This window comes from Dasypus novemcinctus, chromosome 2, assembly GCF_030445035.2.
Source record: "Dasypus novemcinctus isolate mDasNov1 chromosome 2, mDasNov1.1.hap2, whole genome shotgun sequence".
Lineage (NCBI taxonomy): Eukaryota > Metazoa > Chordata > Mammalia > Cingulata > Dasypodidae > Dasypus > Dasypus novemcinctus.
This window is the reverse complement of record NC_080674.1, coordinates 189,941,986-189,962,262: the sequence shown is the minus strand read 5'-3', so window position 1 is coordinate 189,962,262 and position 20,277 is coordinate 189,941,986. Positions and strand designations below refer to the sequence as shown.

The 20,277-nt window shown below is 51.6% G+C and overlaps 1 protein-coding gene and 1 long non-coding RNA gene across 2 annotated transcripts in view; one reads left to right on the top strand and one right to left on the bottom strand.

Moving 5' to 3' along the window:
* Window positions 1-4,568, bottom strand: part of GFPT2 (glutamine-fructose-6-phosphate transaminase 2) — a 52,365-nt gene extending 47,797 nt beyond the window's left edge. Inside the window, exon 1 of the mRNA XM_004456630.4 lies at window positions 4,411-4,568. Coding sequence (XP_004456687.2) covers window positions 4,411-4,417 — 7 coding nt within the window. The 5' untranslated portion in view covers window positions 4,418-4,568. The remainder of the gene's footprint in view (window positions 1-4,410) is intronic.
* On the top strand, window positions 3,709-20,047 carry LOC131274862 (uncharacterized). The gene is made up of 2 exons (XR_009182186.2): window positions 3,709-3,844; window positions 19,787-20,047. It is a non-coding gene; the product is annotated as an uncharacterized lncRNA (long non-coding RNA).
* The last annotated feature ends 230 nt before the right edge of the window (window positions 20,048-20,277 follow it).

Sequence of the window (20,277 nt, the reverse complement as noted above, 5' to 3'; positions counted from 1 at the left end):
GACAGAGGGTGACACCAGGCAGATCGGCAGCGGGCGGCACTGGGTCCCTGGGACTCCTGACCCGCAGCGGGAAGGCCAGGAGGAGCCGCCTGGGTCACTAAACTTCTAGAACCTTCTCTACGACTCCTGGAGGGCTAGCTCGGGGTGGCGGCTGAAGGCAGGGGCAGTTTGGGGCCTGGAGGATGTACTTCCAGGAGAAGGGGGCAAGAAGGCTGAGTTCCCGGTGGGGCAGGCCGGCCGACACACGCCGATTCTGTCCATCCCTCCGTGCCAGCATCCTTGATCCAAGTGGCAGAGCGCTGAATAGGGCGGACAGTCCCGTGGGCAGAGGAACGGGCCTCCACACACAGTAGGAGCTTGCTACGCAGAAGCTACAGCTGGGACCCTCCGCAGGTGGAGGCCACTCTCTCACCGTTTGTTTTATGGAGATTAGATTCGGGTAGTTGTAAATCCCATATTGCAAACAGAGGGGCGCACACGGTTGGACCCGGGCCTGCAGGAATGCTCGTAAAATTCTTGAGGATGGTGCGTGGCGGGGGCGGGGCAGGTCGGAGAGGGAGGGTGGCAGAGCAGAGCAGAAGCAGAGCAGGGGCTGGCCAGGCCTCGCTCCTCCCCGGCTCCCCTCGCTCCTCCCCGGCTCCCCTCGCTCCTCCCCGGCTCCCCTCGCTCCTCCCCGGCTCCCCTCGCTCCTCCCCGGCTCCCCTCGCTCCTCCCCGGCTCCCCTCGCTCCCGGGGAACCCCACTTCGAGTACCACATGGGGTGCCCTCGTAGCCAAGGCATGGGGCTGGAGACAGCTCCTGCAGCCTCCTCAGCGAGAACATAGGCGCAGGGGCCCTGGAAGGCCCCACCCCAGCTCTCCCGGAGGCAGAGGGGCTCCCACCCGGCGGGGGGGAGTGCCTGGCTTCTCCCGCCTCCCTGGGCCTCCGAGGGTTAAAGTTCCTGCCCCCGTGGGAGTCCCGGAGATAACAGGAGACCCTGCTTCCTGCAGTAAACAGGGACAAGGCGTTTCTATTTTTAAGAGGAAAGTTCCTAGTGTCCTGGTCAAGCTGCAATTTTGCTAAGGGCAGAAAAAGGAAGTGCAGCATATACTCTAAATTTTATTAGATGAAATTTTAAGAAAAAAAAATAGAAAGTCCTAGTTGTCCAAATTTGGCTATGGCAAAAAAAAAATTTTGTTCATCGAGAGAAACATTTCCTTTGAAAATTAAAAGGCAGATTGCTTCATTCTTTGTGCACTGAATTAGCCTTCAGACTCTTCTCTCAAAATTTTCTGTGGCCTCGAGTGAATCTCCCTTGATAAGCTCATTTGGCTAAATATACAAAGAAGCCCTCAGTGAGAAACATTGCTTACGAGAGCAATACCACGGATTTTCTGGAAGGTTTCTCTGAATGTGGGAAACTCCTAAAGGATAAGACTGACCAACAGAGGGATCACATAATGTTCAGAAGAAGTCAGCACCAAGAGAGCCCCTGCTTCATGGGGCCTCTTCTAAGCCCTCCACCCAAGAGTGCTGATAACAATCCTGAATGTTGAAGAAGTAGTTTGCTAAAGCCCGGAGTACTGGCTCCCAAGAGCCAACTGTGTGCATCTCTTCCCAACCTCAAGGCAAATGACTGGAGAATATTTACACCAAAGAAACTGGGCAAATCAGAGTTTGCTGTTAAACATTTGCCAGCACATCCCTGAGTAGGGGTCTCTATTTCACTCACTTTTACCAGTGAGGGCACTGGGACTTAGAGAGGGAAACAAGCCCAAGAAATTTAGCCCCAGAGCCTGAGCCCTCATCCACTCTAGTCCACACAAGAGAAGATGCTTCCTGGTGGGAAACCGTCTACGCCCTGACATTTTTCCAGGAGGAAAGGAGTGTCAAGTAGGATGGGTTTCTGAGAGCTGGAAAAAGTTTGGGGGAAAAAAGATTGAGCCATTGGGCGAGTCACTTAATCTTCCTGAATTGCTGTTTCCCCCATCTACTCCCACCGATAAGATAAACGGCAAGGACCCTTTAGGCCGCAGTATGAGCAAACCGGCTGCATGTGTCCTGGCTTTCTGTGGGAGAAACAGCAAAGACACGGGACAACCAAATACAGCCGGTCATCGGCAAGCTGTATGGGAAAGGCTTTGGGGCTCTGCTCTGGCAGGAGGAGCCCAGGGAGATCTGAGATCCGAGGCTGCTTGGGAGGTGGCAGATCTGCAGAGGGGCCACAACCAGCAGCCACAGGCTGGGCCCTTAGAGAAGACCTAAAAACGTTCCTGCTCAGACACAGCGTACACAGACCTGGCTGGGCTCCGTTTCCCCAAACGGAAAATGAAGGCGGCAGGCGGTTCATTCCAGGAGCATCTTCGTTTGCCAACATCCCTGTACCCGTGGCACAATGATTTCCTTAACATTTTTTTCTGTCAGATTGACTGGATTTTCAAAAACGTACACGAGTTCATTACCAAAGAAAACAACCATAAAATGAAACCCAGTTTCACTTGCTGTACATCCACCAACCATAATCTCTCCCATTAAAAAAACAAACAAACAGCACCAATGTTTAAATTGCTACTGCCTGCTCTGAGCCCTGGGCGGCTTCCGCTGTGAAAAGGGGAGCTTGGGAAGTGCCGGAGAGATGTTAAAGACACATTTGCACCCAGCTGAGACTTTCTCCTGGCATATTTTGAAAAGGAAGCAACTTTCCCATGCAGGGATTCAACCTGAGTGCCTGCCTGGCCATATCCCATCATCAGCAAAGCGTACCCTTAGGGAAATCCCGTCTGTTTGGTGTCCCCAAACATAGGCTCTTGGATCCCAGCTCTGAGTGCTTTGGGGAGGGCACCCCCAGGGGCCAAGGCTGTTTCTGAGCCTTGGACTGTCCTCTGGCGACCTCAGAACCCTTCTCACATGTGACAGATGATGTGAGGTTACAGGCTGGCTACAACCCCAAACTCAACCTTTCCACTGGAGACAAAACACATGCAGCCCTTCGAAGAAAGCAGAAAACTTGTGATTTTGAACGTTGGAGGAGGCAGAGCCACCTGACTCAGAAAGGCACCAGGAGAAAGCAAGATACAAGGAGAAGAGGGAAGGCTGGGGCTGGCAGCAGAGGGACATTCCCATAGGGGGGTCCCCGGCACAGCCTGGCTCTAGGCCGCCCGTTGGCCAAAGGCCCTGAATATCACACCGAAAGACCGGAACCCAGAAAGAGCTTGGCGATCCCACAGAACGGCCCCCTTTGCCTCATCTCTGTCCCCAGAAATGTGGGGAGGCAGATCCTATACCTTGCCCAGAGTGTGGGGAGACCTGAGATTTTGGGGGCCGGTTTCGGGAATTTAAACCGATGCGCGTGCTGAGGGTAAAGCTGCACCCCCGAGGTCACTCCTGTTCCTCCCGGAACTCCTTCCTGCTTTGGGGGATGGAGTGGCCTGGGAAACAAGGCCTGCACAGACCGTGGCCCGGCTCCCCCGCGGGCGCACCCCACCCGCAGCCCTCCGCGAAGGCAGAGAGAGCCCTTTCATGGCTTCAAAAGTTCCACCAGGTCCTCCAGCCACAGGAGGCTGGAACGGGTAACTGAATCCTACTCGAGAAAAAAAAAAAAGGCACAGTGACCTTTTGTCCCAGCTGAAGTTGCCGGCGCTCTCTCGGGCCGGCGGAGGCGCCCCAGCCAGGGGAGTAAGGAATTGCAGATGTGCGCGCCGGGCCCGCGGCCGCCCTCCCCAGCGCGCCACCGGCCCAGCGCTCCCGCTCCCAGCCCGCGGTCCTGAGCCTCGGCGGTCACTGACGCTTCTTCCCCTAGCCTCGTCTACGGCCCTTTTCACCCAAGGGGCGGGCAAGACTAAATCAACCCTGCTGGGAACAAGAGGTACGTTGTGGGTCGAGAGCGGGACGCGCAGGCCCTTCCTGGGCGCACCGGGGGCTGTGCGCCACGCCGCCGGAGAGAGCCCGGCGGCCGCTGACCGGAGGGGACAGGTGTGGGGGGTCGACCCTCTGGGGTGGGCGTCCCGGCACCCGGGAGACTGAGAGCCCCGGGTGGGGCACCCCCAGCCCGGGAGCGCGAGATCGCGCGTGGCCGCCTTTGTGGGCGATTCGGACCGAGGCGAGAGAAGTGCCCTCCCTGGACATGGGGTGGGTGACACCTCTGGGTTGCCAGGGGTCAAGGCCTGGGACAGGACCCATTCCCTCCCCTCTATGTGTATGCTGGGGGGAGGGGTGGGCCCGAGGGGGACCCCGGATGGGCACCCTCCACCCCCGTTTCCCTGAGACACACACTCGAGGGCCGGCGAGGAGGCAGTCCAGGCCGATGAGTGTCCCTAGGCTGGGGACGGGGGCGGATCGGCATCCCGGTGCCGCCCGGCTCTGCTCTCGGGATCCCGCAGCCGCCGGGAGGAGGGGGCCGGCGCGCGGGGCGCGGGCGGGCGCCGCACTCACCGCACATGGCGACGGCCGCTCGGGATCCTCGGCAGCTCCAGGGGCTCTGAGCGCTCCGGACACCGCAGGTACGGCGCGCCTGGCGCTCCGCGGGCTCTCCACGGCTCCCGCCGGTCCGCCTCCCGCCCTTATAGCCCGAGCCCTGGGCGAGGGGCGGGCGGGGCGGGGCCTCCTCCCTCCTGCCTGCTCCCCATTGGGCCCCGGTTGTCGTGGCAACGGCCGGGAGGGAGCCCCCAGCTGTCCGCGAAGGGGGCGCGGGGCGGCTCCCAAGAGCAGGTCGAGGCAGTCACCCGAGGGCGTCGGCTGGGGGAGATCCCAGGGGTGGCGTGGACAGTGGACCGCTCGAATTCAGACCCGCATTCCGCCTCCGACGGGGCACTGACTCGCCCTGTGCCTCACTTTCCCCATCTCTAAGATGGGAGTCACCACGAGGCCTAACCCGCGGGTCGTGGTCAGGATCAAGGCCGTCTGGGGAAGGCTCAGGTCACAATGTCAGGCATAATTTTAATACTTGCCTTTGGAAAGGGACTTTGCCCAAACTGAACAGCCGCGACGGGGGCAGGATTCGAACCCCGCACTTCATGCAAGAGCCGGAATTCCCAGGCGGGCTCACGCTGGCGGGGACACGCGTTCCCCGAGCGGCGCGGGTTGACCGGGTGGCAGAGCAGCCTGCGGGCGAGAGGGCGCGCGGGGGTGGGGGCGCAGCCTCTGCGCGGCGCGGCGGGTTCCTCCGCCCCCGGCCTGCCTGGAGCCCTAATTGGGCGCCGCCGTGAGTCACCCGAGGCCGGCCTTCCCCCGCCCGGGTTCCCGGCGGCCCCCTCCCCTCCCCGCTGTGCTCGGAGCCCCGAGTCTCCCGAGGAAGGTCACGGGAACTGGCCCCACATTTGCGTACTTTGAAGCCATCTGGTGTTTTTAAATTTTCCTTTGAAAAAAAAAAAAAGAAAAATCCCCCAAATCCTAAACAGATCTTCCCCAGTCGTGTTAGAGAGCAAAACGAAGGTTTCTGACGTCTTGTCTAAAACATATTCTACCACGGCTCTGTGGCCCCAGGAAGAGGAGGTGTTTCTTGTACCCATTAGCCCATTGAGGAAACTGAGGCTCAGCGACCCGAAGGAACGGGGAGATAGTTGGGAGTTTGGCCAAGGCGGGCTGCTGGGAAGTGGCGAGCTGGGTCAGGAGCCTTTGCTTCTCACCATGGCCTAGGCAGGCTCTCCTTCATTCACCCATTCACTCGTTCCTCATGAATGAATGCCCCGACCTGGGCCTGAGCACTTGATAAATTAGAGTAGATGCTGTCAGTGCCCCTTATGGCCCTGGGGGAAGCAGACATAAGCCCAAAGTTCCTACAGAGTGCCAGATCATTCCAGATGGGATAGAGGGAAGGAGGGAGAGGAGGCAGGGAGGGGTGGGGACTTGGGCTGGTTAGCCTAGAGCCAGAGGAAAGGAACACAGGAGAGAGGGGAAGGAAAACAGACTGAGGAATGCACATGTGCAAAGGTCCTGCGGCAGGAGCCTAGAACTCGAAACTGGAGATGAGGGCGTTCTGTCCCAGACTGGCCTCCATTCTCTGTAACCGAGGTGGGGACCAGGGGGCCGTCGCCAGGCCCTTCTGCTAGCACAGAGACACCTTCCATTGGGAAGGGGGAGGCCGTGGGCAGAACGCAACCCAGAACAAATCAAAGCCAAAGGGAGGAAAAAGATAACACGGTTTTGAAGGCCCTGGATCCAACTGGGTCTGGAGCTGGATCTCCAGACTTCTCAGTTCCAGGGCCTCTTAAATTCCCCTCGTTGCTTGAGGCAGGCCGAAGTGACTTCTGCCATTTGCCGCCAAGTAGCACCCTGACTCCTCAGCCTGCTGGCTGGAGCCGTGGGGTCTGCGGCCCAGGGGAGCTGTTAGGGAGGCAGCATGGTGGCCCACCCACCCCACCAGTCCTGCTGGCTGGAGGCAGCTCCCCTCTTGCCGCCCTCGGCCTTGGCAGGAGCCTGTCCCACTGCCAACTCGGGGGCCCCTGAGATGAAGCCATCTGTCCAATGTCACACAGCCAGGAAGAGAGTGGGGGTACCAGGTCTGGATCCAGCAGCCCAGCTCCAGCCGCTCTTAGAGGAGGGAGGGGGACGGGCCATGAACGGATGTCTCTCCCAGCCTGGCCCACCCACCTCTGCTCATGCTTCTACCCCCAAGAAGGCAAGGCTGAGTGGCTGGAGCTAGGACCCCAGAGCCTGGCTGGAGAGGGCCAGAGACCCTTTCCACTGGGTCCGGGGGTGTCCAGGCCTGGGCTGGCTCTGGCCCCACTTTCTGGGAGTGACCTTGACCTCACTGGCCAGCAGGGTGGGACCTTACCCTGGAGGTTGTAAATAGCAGCCACAGACGTATCTTCGAACAGTATCTTCCCACCGGAGCCAATCTTTATTGCTGGGACATTCACTCAGTGTTCTGGCTCTTCCCAAACCACCCAGAGGTCCACGGGCCACCCCCCCCCCCCACCCCCGAATCTGTCCCGTAGACCTGGAATGTGCTGCCACTCCCTGGCCACAGGCCTGTTCAGCTGCTCTCTCTGTGACGTTTCTGCTGGGCTCTGGGGAGAGGTACAAGGCCCACAGAGCAGGAGGGGGCTGCCCTCTAACTCCTGCAGCTCCCAGGTTGTCATCAGGGACCCCGAGTCTCCAAGTGTTCCTGCTCTGCTAGAATCCGACGGGGCCATGGCCTCTGGGCAGCCGGCTCTCCCTTTACCTGCCTGGGACCTGAAATGACAGGTGGCCCTGGTGGCCTGCCCCATGTGAGGCCAAAGATCTGGTCCTGCCCAGAGCCACGGGGCACTGGCTTTCTGAGGATGCAGGAAGCCGGGGGTGGCGCCCTTGAGGTGGGTTCAGGGGCATACCATGGGGCATGCCGGGACCCCGTGCGGAGTGCTCCGCCTCCAGGTGGCCCGTCCTCAGCACAGACTTGGAGGTGGGAGGAGGGAGCGCAGCAGGAGTTCACCCCCCGGACCTAGGGGCCGAAAGCCCCCCTCCACCACCCTTGCGTGGGGGTGGGGAGAGGGCGGGACACAAAGTCCCCAAGGCTAGGGACTGGCTTGGGTCTAGCCAGAAATGGAAAACTGGGTGGGAAACTGAGGCAGGTATCTTCCACAGAGCCAGGGCCTAGGGGTGGGGGGCCCTGGAAGCTTCGCAGGGGCTTTGCCGCTAGGTGGGTCCACCCCTGACCCCACCCCCACCCTGGCACTGAGGAGAGAGAGGACCCCCGCTCATTCTTCAGCATAGCCAGAGCCAAGCAGTGGTGAGTCTCCCGTGTGCAAACCTTCTCTTCCAGACAGAAATAGAGATTCCTGGAGACACTGGCTTTTACTTTTATGTTCTATCCCCCCCCTTCCCATCCCCCAGGACTTAGACGGGGTCTGCCACAAAGCTGAATTCATACATGTCTTTTATCATTTTAGGTGGATTTTTAAATAGAGGGCTAACTGTAATTTTTATAACTTTTTAAAAAAGATTTATTTATTTTTAAATTATGAGCATTTATTTCAGGAGAGAAAATTAACACAAATACTTAAAGAAACAAGTAGCTGATATGTGCACTTTCATATGCACATACATAAAATACCAGAAAAGCATTGTAGGATAAGATTTCTTTCAAAAACCTTTATGAACAATTGATCAGGCTATATTTAAAGAATTAAAAGCCCACTTTCCCTTCAAAGATCTGATAGGCAGAGGATGAAAGCAACCTACCTTTTTTTTTCTTTTTTTTTTAAAAAAGATTTATTTATTTATTTAATTTCCCCCCCTCCCCTGGTTGTCTGTTCTTGGTGTCTATTTGCTGCGTCTTGTTTCTTTGTCCGCTTCTGTTGTCGTCAGCGGCACGGGAAGTGTGGGCGGCGCCATTCCTGGGTAGGCTGGGCGGCTTTCCTCACGGGCACACTCCTTGCGCGTGGGGCTCCCCCACGCGGGGGACACCCCTGCGTGGCAGGGCACTCCTTGCGCGCATCAACACTGCGCATGGGCCAGCTCCACACGGATCAAGGAGGCCCGGGGTTTGAACCGCGGACCTCCCATGTGGTAGACGGATGCCCTAACCACTGGGCCAAAGTCCGTTTCCCTCTACCCTTTTTTTTCTACTCACCCAGCATCGATCATGGGTGACGGAATCTCTCTGAAGTTGCTTTATTATTTTCTAAAATTGTTTAAATTATTGTCTTTTTTTAAAAAAGATAAATAGATCACACAAAACGTTACATTAAAAAACATAAGAGTTTCCCATATACCCCACTCCCTACCCTCCCAACCCCGCTCCTCCCACATCAGCATCCCCTTTCATCAGTAAGGCATTTTCATTGCATTTGGTGAATACCCTGGAGCACTGCCACACTGCATGAAACATACTTTACATTGTAGTTCACACTCTCCCCCAGTCCATCCAGTGGGCTATGGCAGGATATACAGTGTCCTGCATCTGTCCCTCCAGTATCATTCAGGACAACTCCAAGTCCCCGCAATGCCACATATCACACCTCTTCCTCCCTCTCCTTACCCTCAGCAACTCCCGTGGCCACCATCTCCACATCAATGATACAATTACTTCCATTGCTAGAGTCACAATAGTTCCATAGTAAAATACCAGCATGTCCACTCCAATCCATATTATATTCCTCTATCCTGTGGATCCTGGAATGGCGATGTCCACTCTACCTCTAAATCAAGAGGGGACTTAAATCTCACATGGCTGATGGATGCAATTCTCCTGCTTGCAGTTGTAGACATTCTGGGTTCCCTGGTGTGGTGGTTGACCATTCTCACTTCCCCATCAGCTGATCTGGGTAAGTCCAACGAACCAGAGAGTAGGTGTTGCAACTCTGCTGAGGCTCAGGGCCCAGCCAGCATATGTGTAGTTCAGAGATTCAAGTCTCCTGAACATTCATCAACCCCAGTGCCATTCACAGTTTCAGTAAAAGTGACAGAAGAGACATGTGTAGAGAGGTCACATCTGAGTCCAACTCCATCACATTCAGGAGCACAAATTCCAAAGTAGGGTGCACTGGCAAGGCAATGAACTCCAGAGCCATCTGTCATGACCGTAGAACCTGTGTGTCTCTGTAGCCCTCAGGAGTGCCAGTACCTGGGGTTGTATCTAACTTGACTGTCTCTGGGGTCCTGCTGAGATGTGCATATAAATGTGACCCCTCTGATGACCTCCCGACTCATTTTGAAGTCTCTTAGCCATGTAAACTCATTTGTGTTTACCATTTCCCCCTTTTATTCAAGGTCTTTTTCTAGTTGCATCATCAGCTGGTGATGCTAGTAATCCCTTGGTGCCAGGGAGGCTTATCCAAAGGAGCCATGTCCCATGCTGGGGGGAAGGTAATGCATTTACATGCTGAGTTTGGCTTAGAGAGTGGCCACATTTGAACAATATGGAACCTCTCAGGAGGTAACTCTTAGGCACCCTGCAGCTCTAGGCCTAGTTGAAATTACAAGCACACAGGCTCATAAACATAGTCATCAGTATCAAGGGCCCATCATTGGACCATCCTTCTTCACTAGTCTTTGTCTTTATACTTGGGGGACTGTTGCTGTTCCATTGGGGAATGTGACAGAGCTCCCCTGGATGGGAACTCAGCACTCCCTCAGTTGTCATGTGTAACTCTATCCACAATGACAATACCCAATGAACATCCGAACATATCAGATACCCTATATGCATGCCCTGGAGAACTCCCTCCCACCCATGCATCCCCCATCAATGACACTCCACACTGGTGCTCCCCCCCTGCCATAGTTAAACCCCTCTCTGATCCAAAACTTCCTAAAAAGTGAAGCCTAATAATATTGCCAAATTCAATTAGGTAGGAAAATGCAAGAGTATTGACAGGGGTTGGGAGGATGGGTCAGACGGTCCATGGAATAGGGGGGAGGGTTTGGGGTGAGCAGGTGAACATGGGAGATTGTGCGGTACGTGGTTGAAACTATAGTGTTGAGAAAACTCTTCAGAACATATAATAAGGGAGGGTTACTTGTTTAGGGTGTTTGACAGGAGGCATCTGGCACAGGGTCCCCCCCTGGGGCAGGCTTCTAGGGAGTGTGTGAGTGCTCATCATGTCACACTGTGTTATGTCAGTGGGTGGAGACATATACAATGAGTGGGAAAGTGCTGTAGCCCCATCCTGGGGCCAACTGATGTTCTCAAAGAAGGGAGAGGGTGTCTATCAAGAGCACGGGTGGCTCCCAATGGGAGTGGACAGACTAGAGTGTTAAGCCCTCAGCATTGTTGTTAAGTATCTATGAATCTTGTCCTTCGAGCAGTGAAGCTTTGTTGCCACTGTGGGCCCTGAGGGGAGGGGGAGAGAGGAATAGAATAGATGGAAGAGGGAGTAACTGGGGGGCAATGGAAGTGTTCCACAAGATTATGCAATGCTGGATATAAACCATGTTAAATTTCACCAAAAATTTAGAAAAGTGTACAGTCTAAAATATAAACCATAATGTAAGCCATAATGGAACCATGGTTGGTAGCTATGTTTCAATATCTGTACATCAACTATAGCAAATGCAACATCCACATATAAAAAGATGATTGCCAGGGAAGTGTCAAAAGGGTTTGATGTTGGGTATATGGGAGTCCCCTATTTTGTTTATGTGACTTTACTGTGATATAAAACTTTTTAGAAGACAAAATAAAAAAAAAAAAAGGATGTAGACACTGAGGAAGGAATAAGGAGATTGCCTTGCCACTGTACATGCAGGGCACACCTATTACTGTGATGAAAGGGCAAAACGTCAAAAACAAATTTTTATGATATTTTTCATTTTTTAATACCCCAATTTATTTTTTACTTCATTTTAGTTTTTCTAAAGTATTATGTATTCTACTTCTAATCTTTAAAAGATTTATGTTATTTATTTATTTCCCCCCCACCCCTTTCTTTGCATTGTGTACTTTTCTTCTTTTTAGGAGGCACTGGAAACTGAACCCAGGACTTGCCATGTGGGAGGGAGGCACCCAAAGACTTGAACCACCTCTGCTCCCTAACTTCTTATCTTATGGAAGAAATACACGTTCATTTTAAGAAATACAGATTTTATTTTTCTTAAGTTTTAAGGGTTGGCCACTGTCAACTTTTTGCAGAGGCGTTGTTTGAACAGCCACATGGTCCTCCTGCAAGCACCGCTTTGCTGCTGGAGTTTGACCTCTGGTTAGAAAGAATGTCAAATCGTGCTGCAAAGCCTGGACATGGCCCAGGAAGGCCAATGGCTGTGCCTGATGCCCCTGCACCCAGGAAAACCTGGGTCTCCCCCCTGCTCTGTGTGGCTGGGGCGAGTGTCAGGGTCCAGGTGGGGGGACGAGCAGAATCTGATAGCACGTCCAGCAATGGCTGTGAAACAGAAGTTCGTGGAGACGGCCGGGTCCACACCACCGCGAGGAATCCCTGACGGCTCTTTGGCCAAGAGCGAGGGGAGTGACGGCGATAACTGTCTCCCCACTGCTGCACTGCGCTGCCTCAGCTTTCCTAACACCTGGCAGCTAACCCGGCACAGGACAAAGGGGCCGTGTCGTTGGGACCCCTGTCGGAAGCCGGGGCCGGTCTTGCATTTCCAGATCGTAGCTTAAGGACAGCTGGGGTGTTTCTTTAATCCTAATCCTGCAGACGTTCTCCACTCTTCTGTGGGCCTGCCCTGCGCGAGGCCCAGAAGTGCAAGAGCAAACCTATCGGGTTTTCCATCCTGGAGGAGGCTGTGCTCTAGTTGGGCATACGCAGAGAAAAGAAGGGGTGGGGTTCAGATGGGTGGAGGGGAGGAAGATACTGAATTTTGAAAGTTCCAAAGGCATTCAAAGGGCAGACAAGATAGGGAAGGGCAGAAGGAACAGCATATGCAAACACCCAGCAGGTGGGAACAAGCTTGCCCAGCATAGGGAGTACATATTACATAGTTGTCAATCCTCCACCCATGGTTTAGGACCAAATGTCCACAGGTCCAGGCCATGTAAATAAGGAAGGTGAGTGTGTGTATGGGGGGAGGGGACAAAAGGGGGTAGTGGGGACTGGGAATCACGTGCCCCATTTAAGGATATTCCTGGTACAAAAAAAAAAAAGGCTGGCCACTGGACTGAGATGGGAGTGGAAGGCTTGTAAGAGCCTTTTTTTTAATAATCCAGGACGAGTGGTTCAAGTTTCATTTATTGGTCCATTCTAGAAGCAGGGCTTCTCTGAAAGGCCGAAGCAAGGTGTTCCCAGAAGCAGGGCTCGGGATGTCCCCACTGACGGCAGGGCATCTCGTAAGCTCCGAGGAACTGGAGGGAAGGTGCAGCCCACGTTGGTCCTTCTGCCCCGCATTGGATCCCCATCCCCTGTTGGGGGCATTTCCTTCGTGGAATCCGGAGGACGAGGCTGTCGGCTGGGCTTGGCTGAGGAGCTCGGCCTGGGGCTTGGAGGCTGGGGTGGTGACCCAGGGACGCAGACAGGACAGCATCCCTGCAAGCCAAGGTCCACCTAGACCACCCCCCTGAGCATGGCTGGAGCCACCTGTGCTCAGGCATTGCCTCCTTTCCGTGTTCGCTGAGCCTGTTGGGACGTGAGAGCCTCCCAGGCTCCTCTGGTGCAGGACGGAGGCTTTGGGGGGGACGTTCCTGGGTGTTCTCTGTTCGTACAGCAAAGGTGACTTCTGGAGTGATGGACCGGCAGGGGGGACACCTGTGCCTCTGGTCCTCTCCTCTGGACACAGCTTCCTGGTGTTCCTCTGTGCAGTCGCTCCTTCTCTACTCTCGGCTTGTTGGATCACACAGAGCTTGGCTTGGCCCCCTGGCTGCTGGGATGGGCATGTGACCCGGGCCTGGACAAGGGGGCCCCCAGAGGTTGGCCAGGATTAGTTCAGGGGATCTCCATCAGGCCAATGAGAACCACAGTAGCTTGGCTGCACCTCCCAGAAAACAGGGGCCGTCTTTCCAGAGAAGTTACAAAGCTGTACGCATGTAAGGCTGGGGTTTCACTTGCCGCCAAGTTGACCCCAACTGGAAAGAATCTGAGAGTGAGGCTAAAGCAGAGGAAAACAGATGTGAGAACTGGAGCAAGGCAGAGCGTGGAGGTCATTCCTGGAGCGCCTGGTCCAGCCTTGCCTGCAGGCACCCATGTGGACTTGCGGGGCTGAGGCTCTGATGCCTGCTACCTGAAGAGCCTTGACTTGCGTGCGAGGTCGATCATCGACCCCAGGGGCTTCAAGACCATCTGCCCTCTTCTCTGGCCCCGTTCCTCGTGGGCTCTGCCTGGCAGGGGGGATCCTTGCTGCAACGTGATCCTCCAAGGATCTTTGGGAAGGTCCTCGAGGTTTCTCACGGGATACTGGTGGCACCACTATCTGCACAATGTGTGGGATGATTGGTTACCATCATTTCCACATTCTGCAGAGCACCGAGAGCTTGGGTTACATCTCACGGTGCTCCCAGAAACTGAACGATGCCTGAGCATTTGTCTGGGTGTCCGCCCTGCCCAGGCTGGGCCCTCCCCCCGCCCCCCGCCCCCCGCCCCCCCCCGCATCACTGAATAGACAATTACCAGGCGTGGAGATTTTTCTCTCCTGCTACCCAGCCTGAGAGCTGCCGTGACGGGTATGTGTGTGGTTTGGTGCCTCTGGGAATGGGAAACACCTCCTTTGTGGACAAGACATGTTGGACATTAAAATAGAGCTTTCCACATTCTGCTGACATGGCCCTGTTTTGCTCATGTTCTAAAATAACTAAAAAATTATCTTCTTTTTCTTGTAAATAGAAACTAGACTGTGCAGTTTTTAATGTCCTTTCCTCACCATATTATCTTTAGAAAATCTTTTTCATCTTAGCAGATACATGAACACTTATATGCATATTGCTTTGGAAAATTTCAAACACACACAAAAATAGTCTAATCAGCTCCCACGTACTCATGACACAGAGTGAACAATTACCAAAGTTTAACCAATCGGGGTTCATCTATCCCTCCCACTTCTGTTGGGTTTGCTGGAACAAATTCTGACATAATTCGATTTTTTGGTATTTCATAATGTGCAGTCACAAGTAAAGACTATTATAACGCTCAATAAAAGGCACTGTTATGCCTCAATAGGATCGAATCCCTATGCACTTTTCCCCGATCATCTAAAAACCATCTTTTTTTTTTTAAGATTTATTTTATTTATTTATTTCTCTCCCCTCCCCCCCCCCACCTCAGTTGTCTGTTCTCTGCGTCTACTTGCTGTGTCTTTGTCCACTTCTGTTGTTGTCAGTGGCACGGGGTCTGTGTTTCTTTTTGTTGCGTCATCTTGCTGTGCCAGCTCTCCGTGTGTGCGGTGCCATTCCTGGGCAGGCTGTACTTTCTTTCGCGCTGGGCAGCTCTCCTTATGGGTGCACTCCTTGCGCGTGGGGCTCCCCTATGCGGGGGACACCCCTGTGTGGCAGGGCACTCCTTGCGCGCATCAGCACTGCGCATGGGCCAGCTCCACACGGGTCAAGGAGGCCCGGAGTTTGAACCACGGACCTCCCATGTGGTAGGCGGACGCCCTAACCACTGGGCCAAGTCCATCTTTTTGGTTTCTTGGTTCAGAGTAACTACCAATAGGGACCACACATCGCATTTGGCTGTTAAGACTTCATATAGTCCATAAAAATCGTGCATGGTGTCCTCCAGGCCCCCAAGGGGTTTTATACCCTGCAAGGCTCTACAGAACTGTGCTTCATGGATATCCGTGTCTCGCGTGACTCACGAAGAGGGCACTGAGACTGTGCACGGGCCACATGCTGCTGGAAGAGCAGCGGGCATGAGATGCGGAGACGCCGGCTGCGCGTGGGGGCCGGGCAGGGGAGAGAGGGTGGAGATGTCAAGTGCAAGCCAGAGGCAGCCGCCAGGGCGCAGAGCACGCTGGCCGCGGAGCTGCCCTGGCCGGGGCTTAAGCCCCAGCTCTCTCTGGCTTCAGGTTTGGCTGTGAGTGAGGCATCCTCTTCCATAGGCGGAAGTGAGAGGCACTCTTCTGCAATGCCCATGAACATGTAAATGGGTGCAACGTTCTTGGGGGAAATTTGACAATACGTATCAAAGGTCTTAAAGTGTGTGTTTTTTGACTCAGCCTTTTTCTAACGAGATAATGAAAAAAAAAAGAAGTATCAAGGAGAACCAATGTGGCTCAGTGGTTGAGCACCTCTTTCTACATGGGGGTCCCAGGCTCAATCCCTCGTCCCCAGTACCACACACACACACAAGTATTCAAGATGATGATCCCCTAGTGCTGTTTATACTTAGCCAACAATGGAATAACTATTGTCCATCAACAGAGAACCGGTTAAATAAAGACTAGAACTTAACAATGAAATGCCAGGCAGCCCTTTACGATCAGATGCCTGGATATACAAACTATAGTGTGAAGAGGAAAAGAGGGCTTTTGATGTTATGTTATTGTAGGATTCTCACTGTGTTTTTCATTTTACTTCTAATAGCTTTATTGAGATATAATTCACGTGGCATACAATTCACCCATTTGAAGAGTACAATTCAATGGTTTTTAGTAGTTTCGCGGAGTTGTGCATATATCACCACTAATTCTGGAACTTTTTCATCATCCCTATAAGAAACTATGTACCCTTTAGCTATCACCCCAACCCCGCCCCTCCTCCATTAGCCCCAGCCCTAGACAACCGCGAATCTACTTTCTGTCTCAGCACGTTTGACTGTTCTGTCTGGACATCTCATATCAATGGAATCATATGATATGTGGATTTTACTGACCAGTTTCTTTCACATAGCATAATGTTTTCAAGGTTCATTCGTTTAGAGGTTGACACCACATCTTAGCATGTACCAGGTGTTTGTTCCTTTTTATTGCCAAATAATATCCTACATGGATATACCACATTTCACTTATTCATTCATTCATTGATGTATATTTGGACTGTTACCAATTTTGACTATTAGGAATAATGCTGCTCTAAGCATTCATATGTTTGTGCAGGCATATGTTTTCCTTTCTTTGGGGTATACACCTTGGAGTGGAATTGCCGGGCCATATGGTAACTCTTCATTTAACTTTTTGAGTAATTGATAGACCGTTTTCTAAAGTAGCTGCACCATTTCACATTCCCATCAGCAGTGTATGAGGGTTCCAATTTCTCCACGTACTTGCCAACATTTGTTACTGTTCCTCTTTTTTAAAAGACTTATTATTTATTTCTCTCCCATCATCCCCTCCCCCCGTTGTCTGCTCTCTGTGTCCATTCGCCATGTGTTCTTCTGTGTCCACTTGCATTTTTGTCTGTGTGCGGTGCCACTCCTGGGCAGGCTGCACTTTTTTCACGTGGGGCAGCTCTCCTTACAAGGTGCGCTCCTTGTGTGTGGGCTCCCCTGTGTGGAGGACACCCCTACGTGGCACGGCACTCCCTGCGCGCATCAGCACTGTACATAAGGGCCAGCTCACCACACAGGTCAGGAGGCCCTGGGTTTGAACCCTGGACCTCCCATGAGAGACTGTCCCATAGGCAGACACTCTATCAGTTGAGCCAAATCTGCTTCCCACCATTCTTTTGATTAGAGCCATCTTAGTGCCTGACAAGTGGTATCTCATTGTGGTTTTCATTTGCACTTCTCTGATGGCTGATGATGCGGGGCACATCTTGTCATGTGCTTATTGGCTATTTGCACATCTTCTTTGGTGAAATGTCCATTCAGATTCTTTGCCCACTTTTTATAGGAAAGTATTTATTATATATTATTGATATGAGTTCCTTAGTAGATATATGCTTTTCAAATATTCTCTCCCATTCAGTGGGCTCTTTTCACTTTCTTGATGGATACTTTAAAGCACAAAATTTTCCGTCTTGATAGACTCCAATTTATTTTATCCTATGTTGTTTATGCTTCTGGTATCAAATCTAAAGAAGGCTTTGTTAAACCCAAGGTGACAAGGATTTAGCGCTATGTTTTCTTCTAAGATTTTTATAGTTTTAGCTCTTATATTTAGGTCATTGATACATTTTGCGCTAATGTTCATTGATCCATTTTGAGTTAATTTTTGTATATGGCGTGAGGTAGGGGTCCACTTCCATTCTTTTGCTGGATAGCCAGGTTTCCCGGCACCATTTGTTGAAGAGATTGTTCTTTCCCTCATCAAGTGGACTTGGCAGCCTTGTCAAAAATCAGTTCACCACAGAGACATGGGCTTATTTTCAGACTCTCAGTTCTCTTCCTTTGATCTATATGTCTATCCTTATGCCAGAACCACACTGTCTTGATTATGGTAACTTTGTAGTAAGTTTTAAAATTGGAAAGTGTAAATCTTCCCAACTTTGTTGGTGCTCTTCTGGTTCCCTTGAATTTCCATATGAATTTTAGAATCAGCTCATGAATTTCTGCAAAGAAACCTCCAGGGATTTTGATAAGGATGGTGCTGAATCATAGATAAATTTGTGGAATAATGGCATTTTAACAATATTAAGTCTTCTAATCAATGAAGATGAGGTTTGTCTTTCCATTTATTTAGATCTTAATTTTGTTCAACAATGTTTTGTAGTTTTCTGAGTATATGCTTCTCTTGTTGAATCTATTCCTACGTATTTTCTTCTTTTCGATACTTTGCAAATGAAACTTTCTCTTGATTTCATTGCTTCACTGTTCACTGCTAGTGTATAGAAATACAATAGATTTTTGTATGTAGGTTTGTACCCTGCAACCTAGCTGAACTCGCTTGTTAGTTCTAACAGATTTTTAAGTGGCTTTCTTAGGATTTTCTAATACAAGATCATGTCGTCTGCAAAGAGAGAATGTTTTCCTTCTTCCTTTCCAATATGGACGACTTCTATTTCATTTCCTTGCCTAATTTCCCTGGATAGAACCTTGAGTACAATGTTGAGTGAAAGTGGCAAGAGAGGGTTCCTTGCTGTGTTCCTGATTTTAGGGGCAATTATTCAGTCTCTCGCCATTAAGGAAGATATTAGCTGTGGGCTTTTCAGCTTTACCAGGATGAGGATTTTCCCTTTTACTCCTACTTTGCTGGTATTTGCATCATGAGGGGGTGTTGGATTTTGTCAAATGATTTTTCTGTAGCCATTGAAGTAACCATGTGATTTTTATCCTTTCTTTTGTCAGAGTATATATTATATTGATTGGTTTTCAGACTTAAACTAACCTCACATTCTTGGAATCAGTCTCCCTTGGTCAGGATGTGTAATCCTTTCTATACATTGCTGGATTTGGTTTGCTAGTTCTGCACTGAAGATTTTTGCATCTGTATTCCTAAGATATAATGATCTGGGGTTTTCTTTTCTTGTGATGTCTGGGCTTCATTGTGTTTGGCATCATTGCCCTGTTTTTCACATGAAGAAACAGAAACTTTGAGAGGGATACACTCTGCCTAAAACTCAATGGCCATCCGTAAGCGGAGCTAGGATTTGAACCGGAAGCCCGTCTTCTTTTTATCACAACAGTAAATTCCCCCGAGTTCTCTCTGCCCCACAAAGTGTTAAACCATACTGCAGTGGCACAAAGATTCTCATCTCTCTCCTTTTTTTGCTCTATGGCAATGAAACCAGTGCCTTGGATATGGAAGACACTGGATAAATAGTTTTTAGAATAGATTGAAGCCTGGGCTCTCCCACATTTTTATCTTATGCTACACTTATTTGGAAAATTGAGTCTGAGTGAATTATGCTATTTTGCTAAAATCCCACCTGCTGCCTTTGGTGACCCGGCCGTGGGAAGACCCTTTCGCAGAGCGGGTCCTCCTCGAAGTGGTGTCATGTCAAAAACTCGGCCCAAAGAAAGGAAGATTAGCTGAGCCAAGCAGAGTTCCACTCCCAGTTAAAGCAGGCTAGTCAGGGGATAAAGAGAAGAATCTGCAACCTGGCAGAAAAACCACCGCCCTTAAACACGGGGCATGGATACCCCACAAGAAGGCTGCTGGGGGAACCTTGAGAAAACCCCCATCCGGGAACAGGGTTTCCTCCAGAATCCAGGAGAGCCCCGGGTTATTCTCATGGGGCCTTATCATCTCCTTCCCAGTGTATCAAGGGTAGGTAATCAATCGAAACAGTAAACTGTGGGACTCCTCCCTTTCATTAGCAAAGGGGCAGAATAAGAATGGTTCAAAAAGCAAGCCTGGAAGTTAAAATGCCCCTTTTCTCCCTGTCCTGTTCTAGCCCTGTTTTGCCTTTTCCCCCCTGCCTGGATCAGCATGTAAGTAAACCTTGGGATTTGTAATCTGTAATGGGAAACTGTAGTCTGTAAATCAGCCCTTTTAATCTCTCTTCAGCCCCTTCCTCTCTACCTGGAACCCATAATCTGTTATTTTCTCCCATTTCTCTTATCTCCATTCCTTAATAAATTACTGACCTAACTAAACTGTCTTGCATTTAAAACTCATTTTTTTGTAGCTTAACCAAGAACCTAGAGAAAATCTGGCAACACTGTGAACTCAAGGAAAACGGAGAGCGGGGTTGGCAGTGAGTGACCACGGGCGAGCGCCCATCGAGAGCCTCCGACACCAGCCGATGAGTTACTCTTTTGAAAACCTGTTCACCTACTTCTCCGCTGCTCACAGAGCGGGGAACAGTCCTTGTTCTCTAGTGGCAGGGCAGGGGCCTCAGTGAACCTTTAAAAACTCTTAAGTATTAAAGGCTGATTTGTTTGGAAAACTGATCTCCTATTTTCGTGGGCATAGCAATGCAAGATTCAAGAAATTCAACCTCCAAGACTAGAAGGGGGAAGGCGCCTTCTCCAAAGGGCGTGAGATTCTTGGACAGGAGAGAGGCCCACCCGGGGCCGGGAGGAGGCAGCCCACCTTTCTGACCTGCCTGCAAAGTGGTGGGGGGTCCGAGGGATGGGGCAGGAATGAATCAGGCACTAGGGGGTGCTGTGGGGAGGC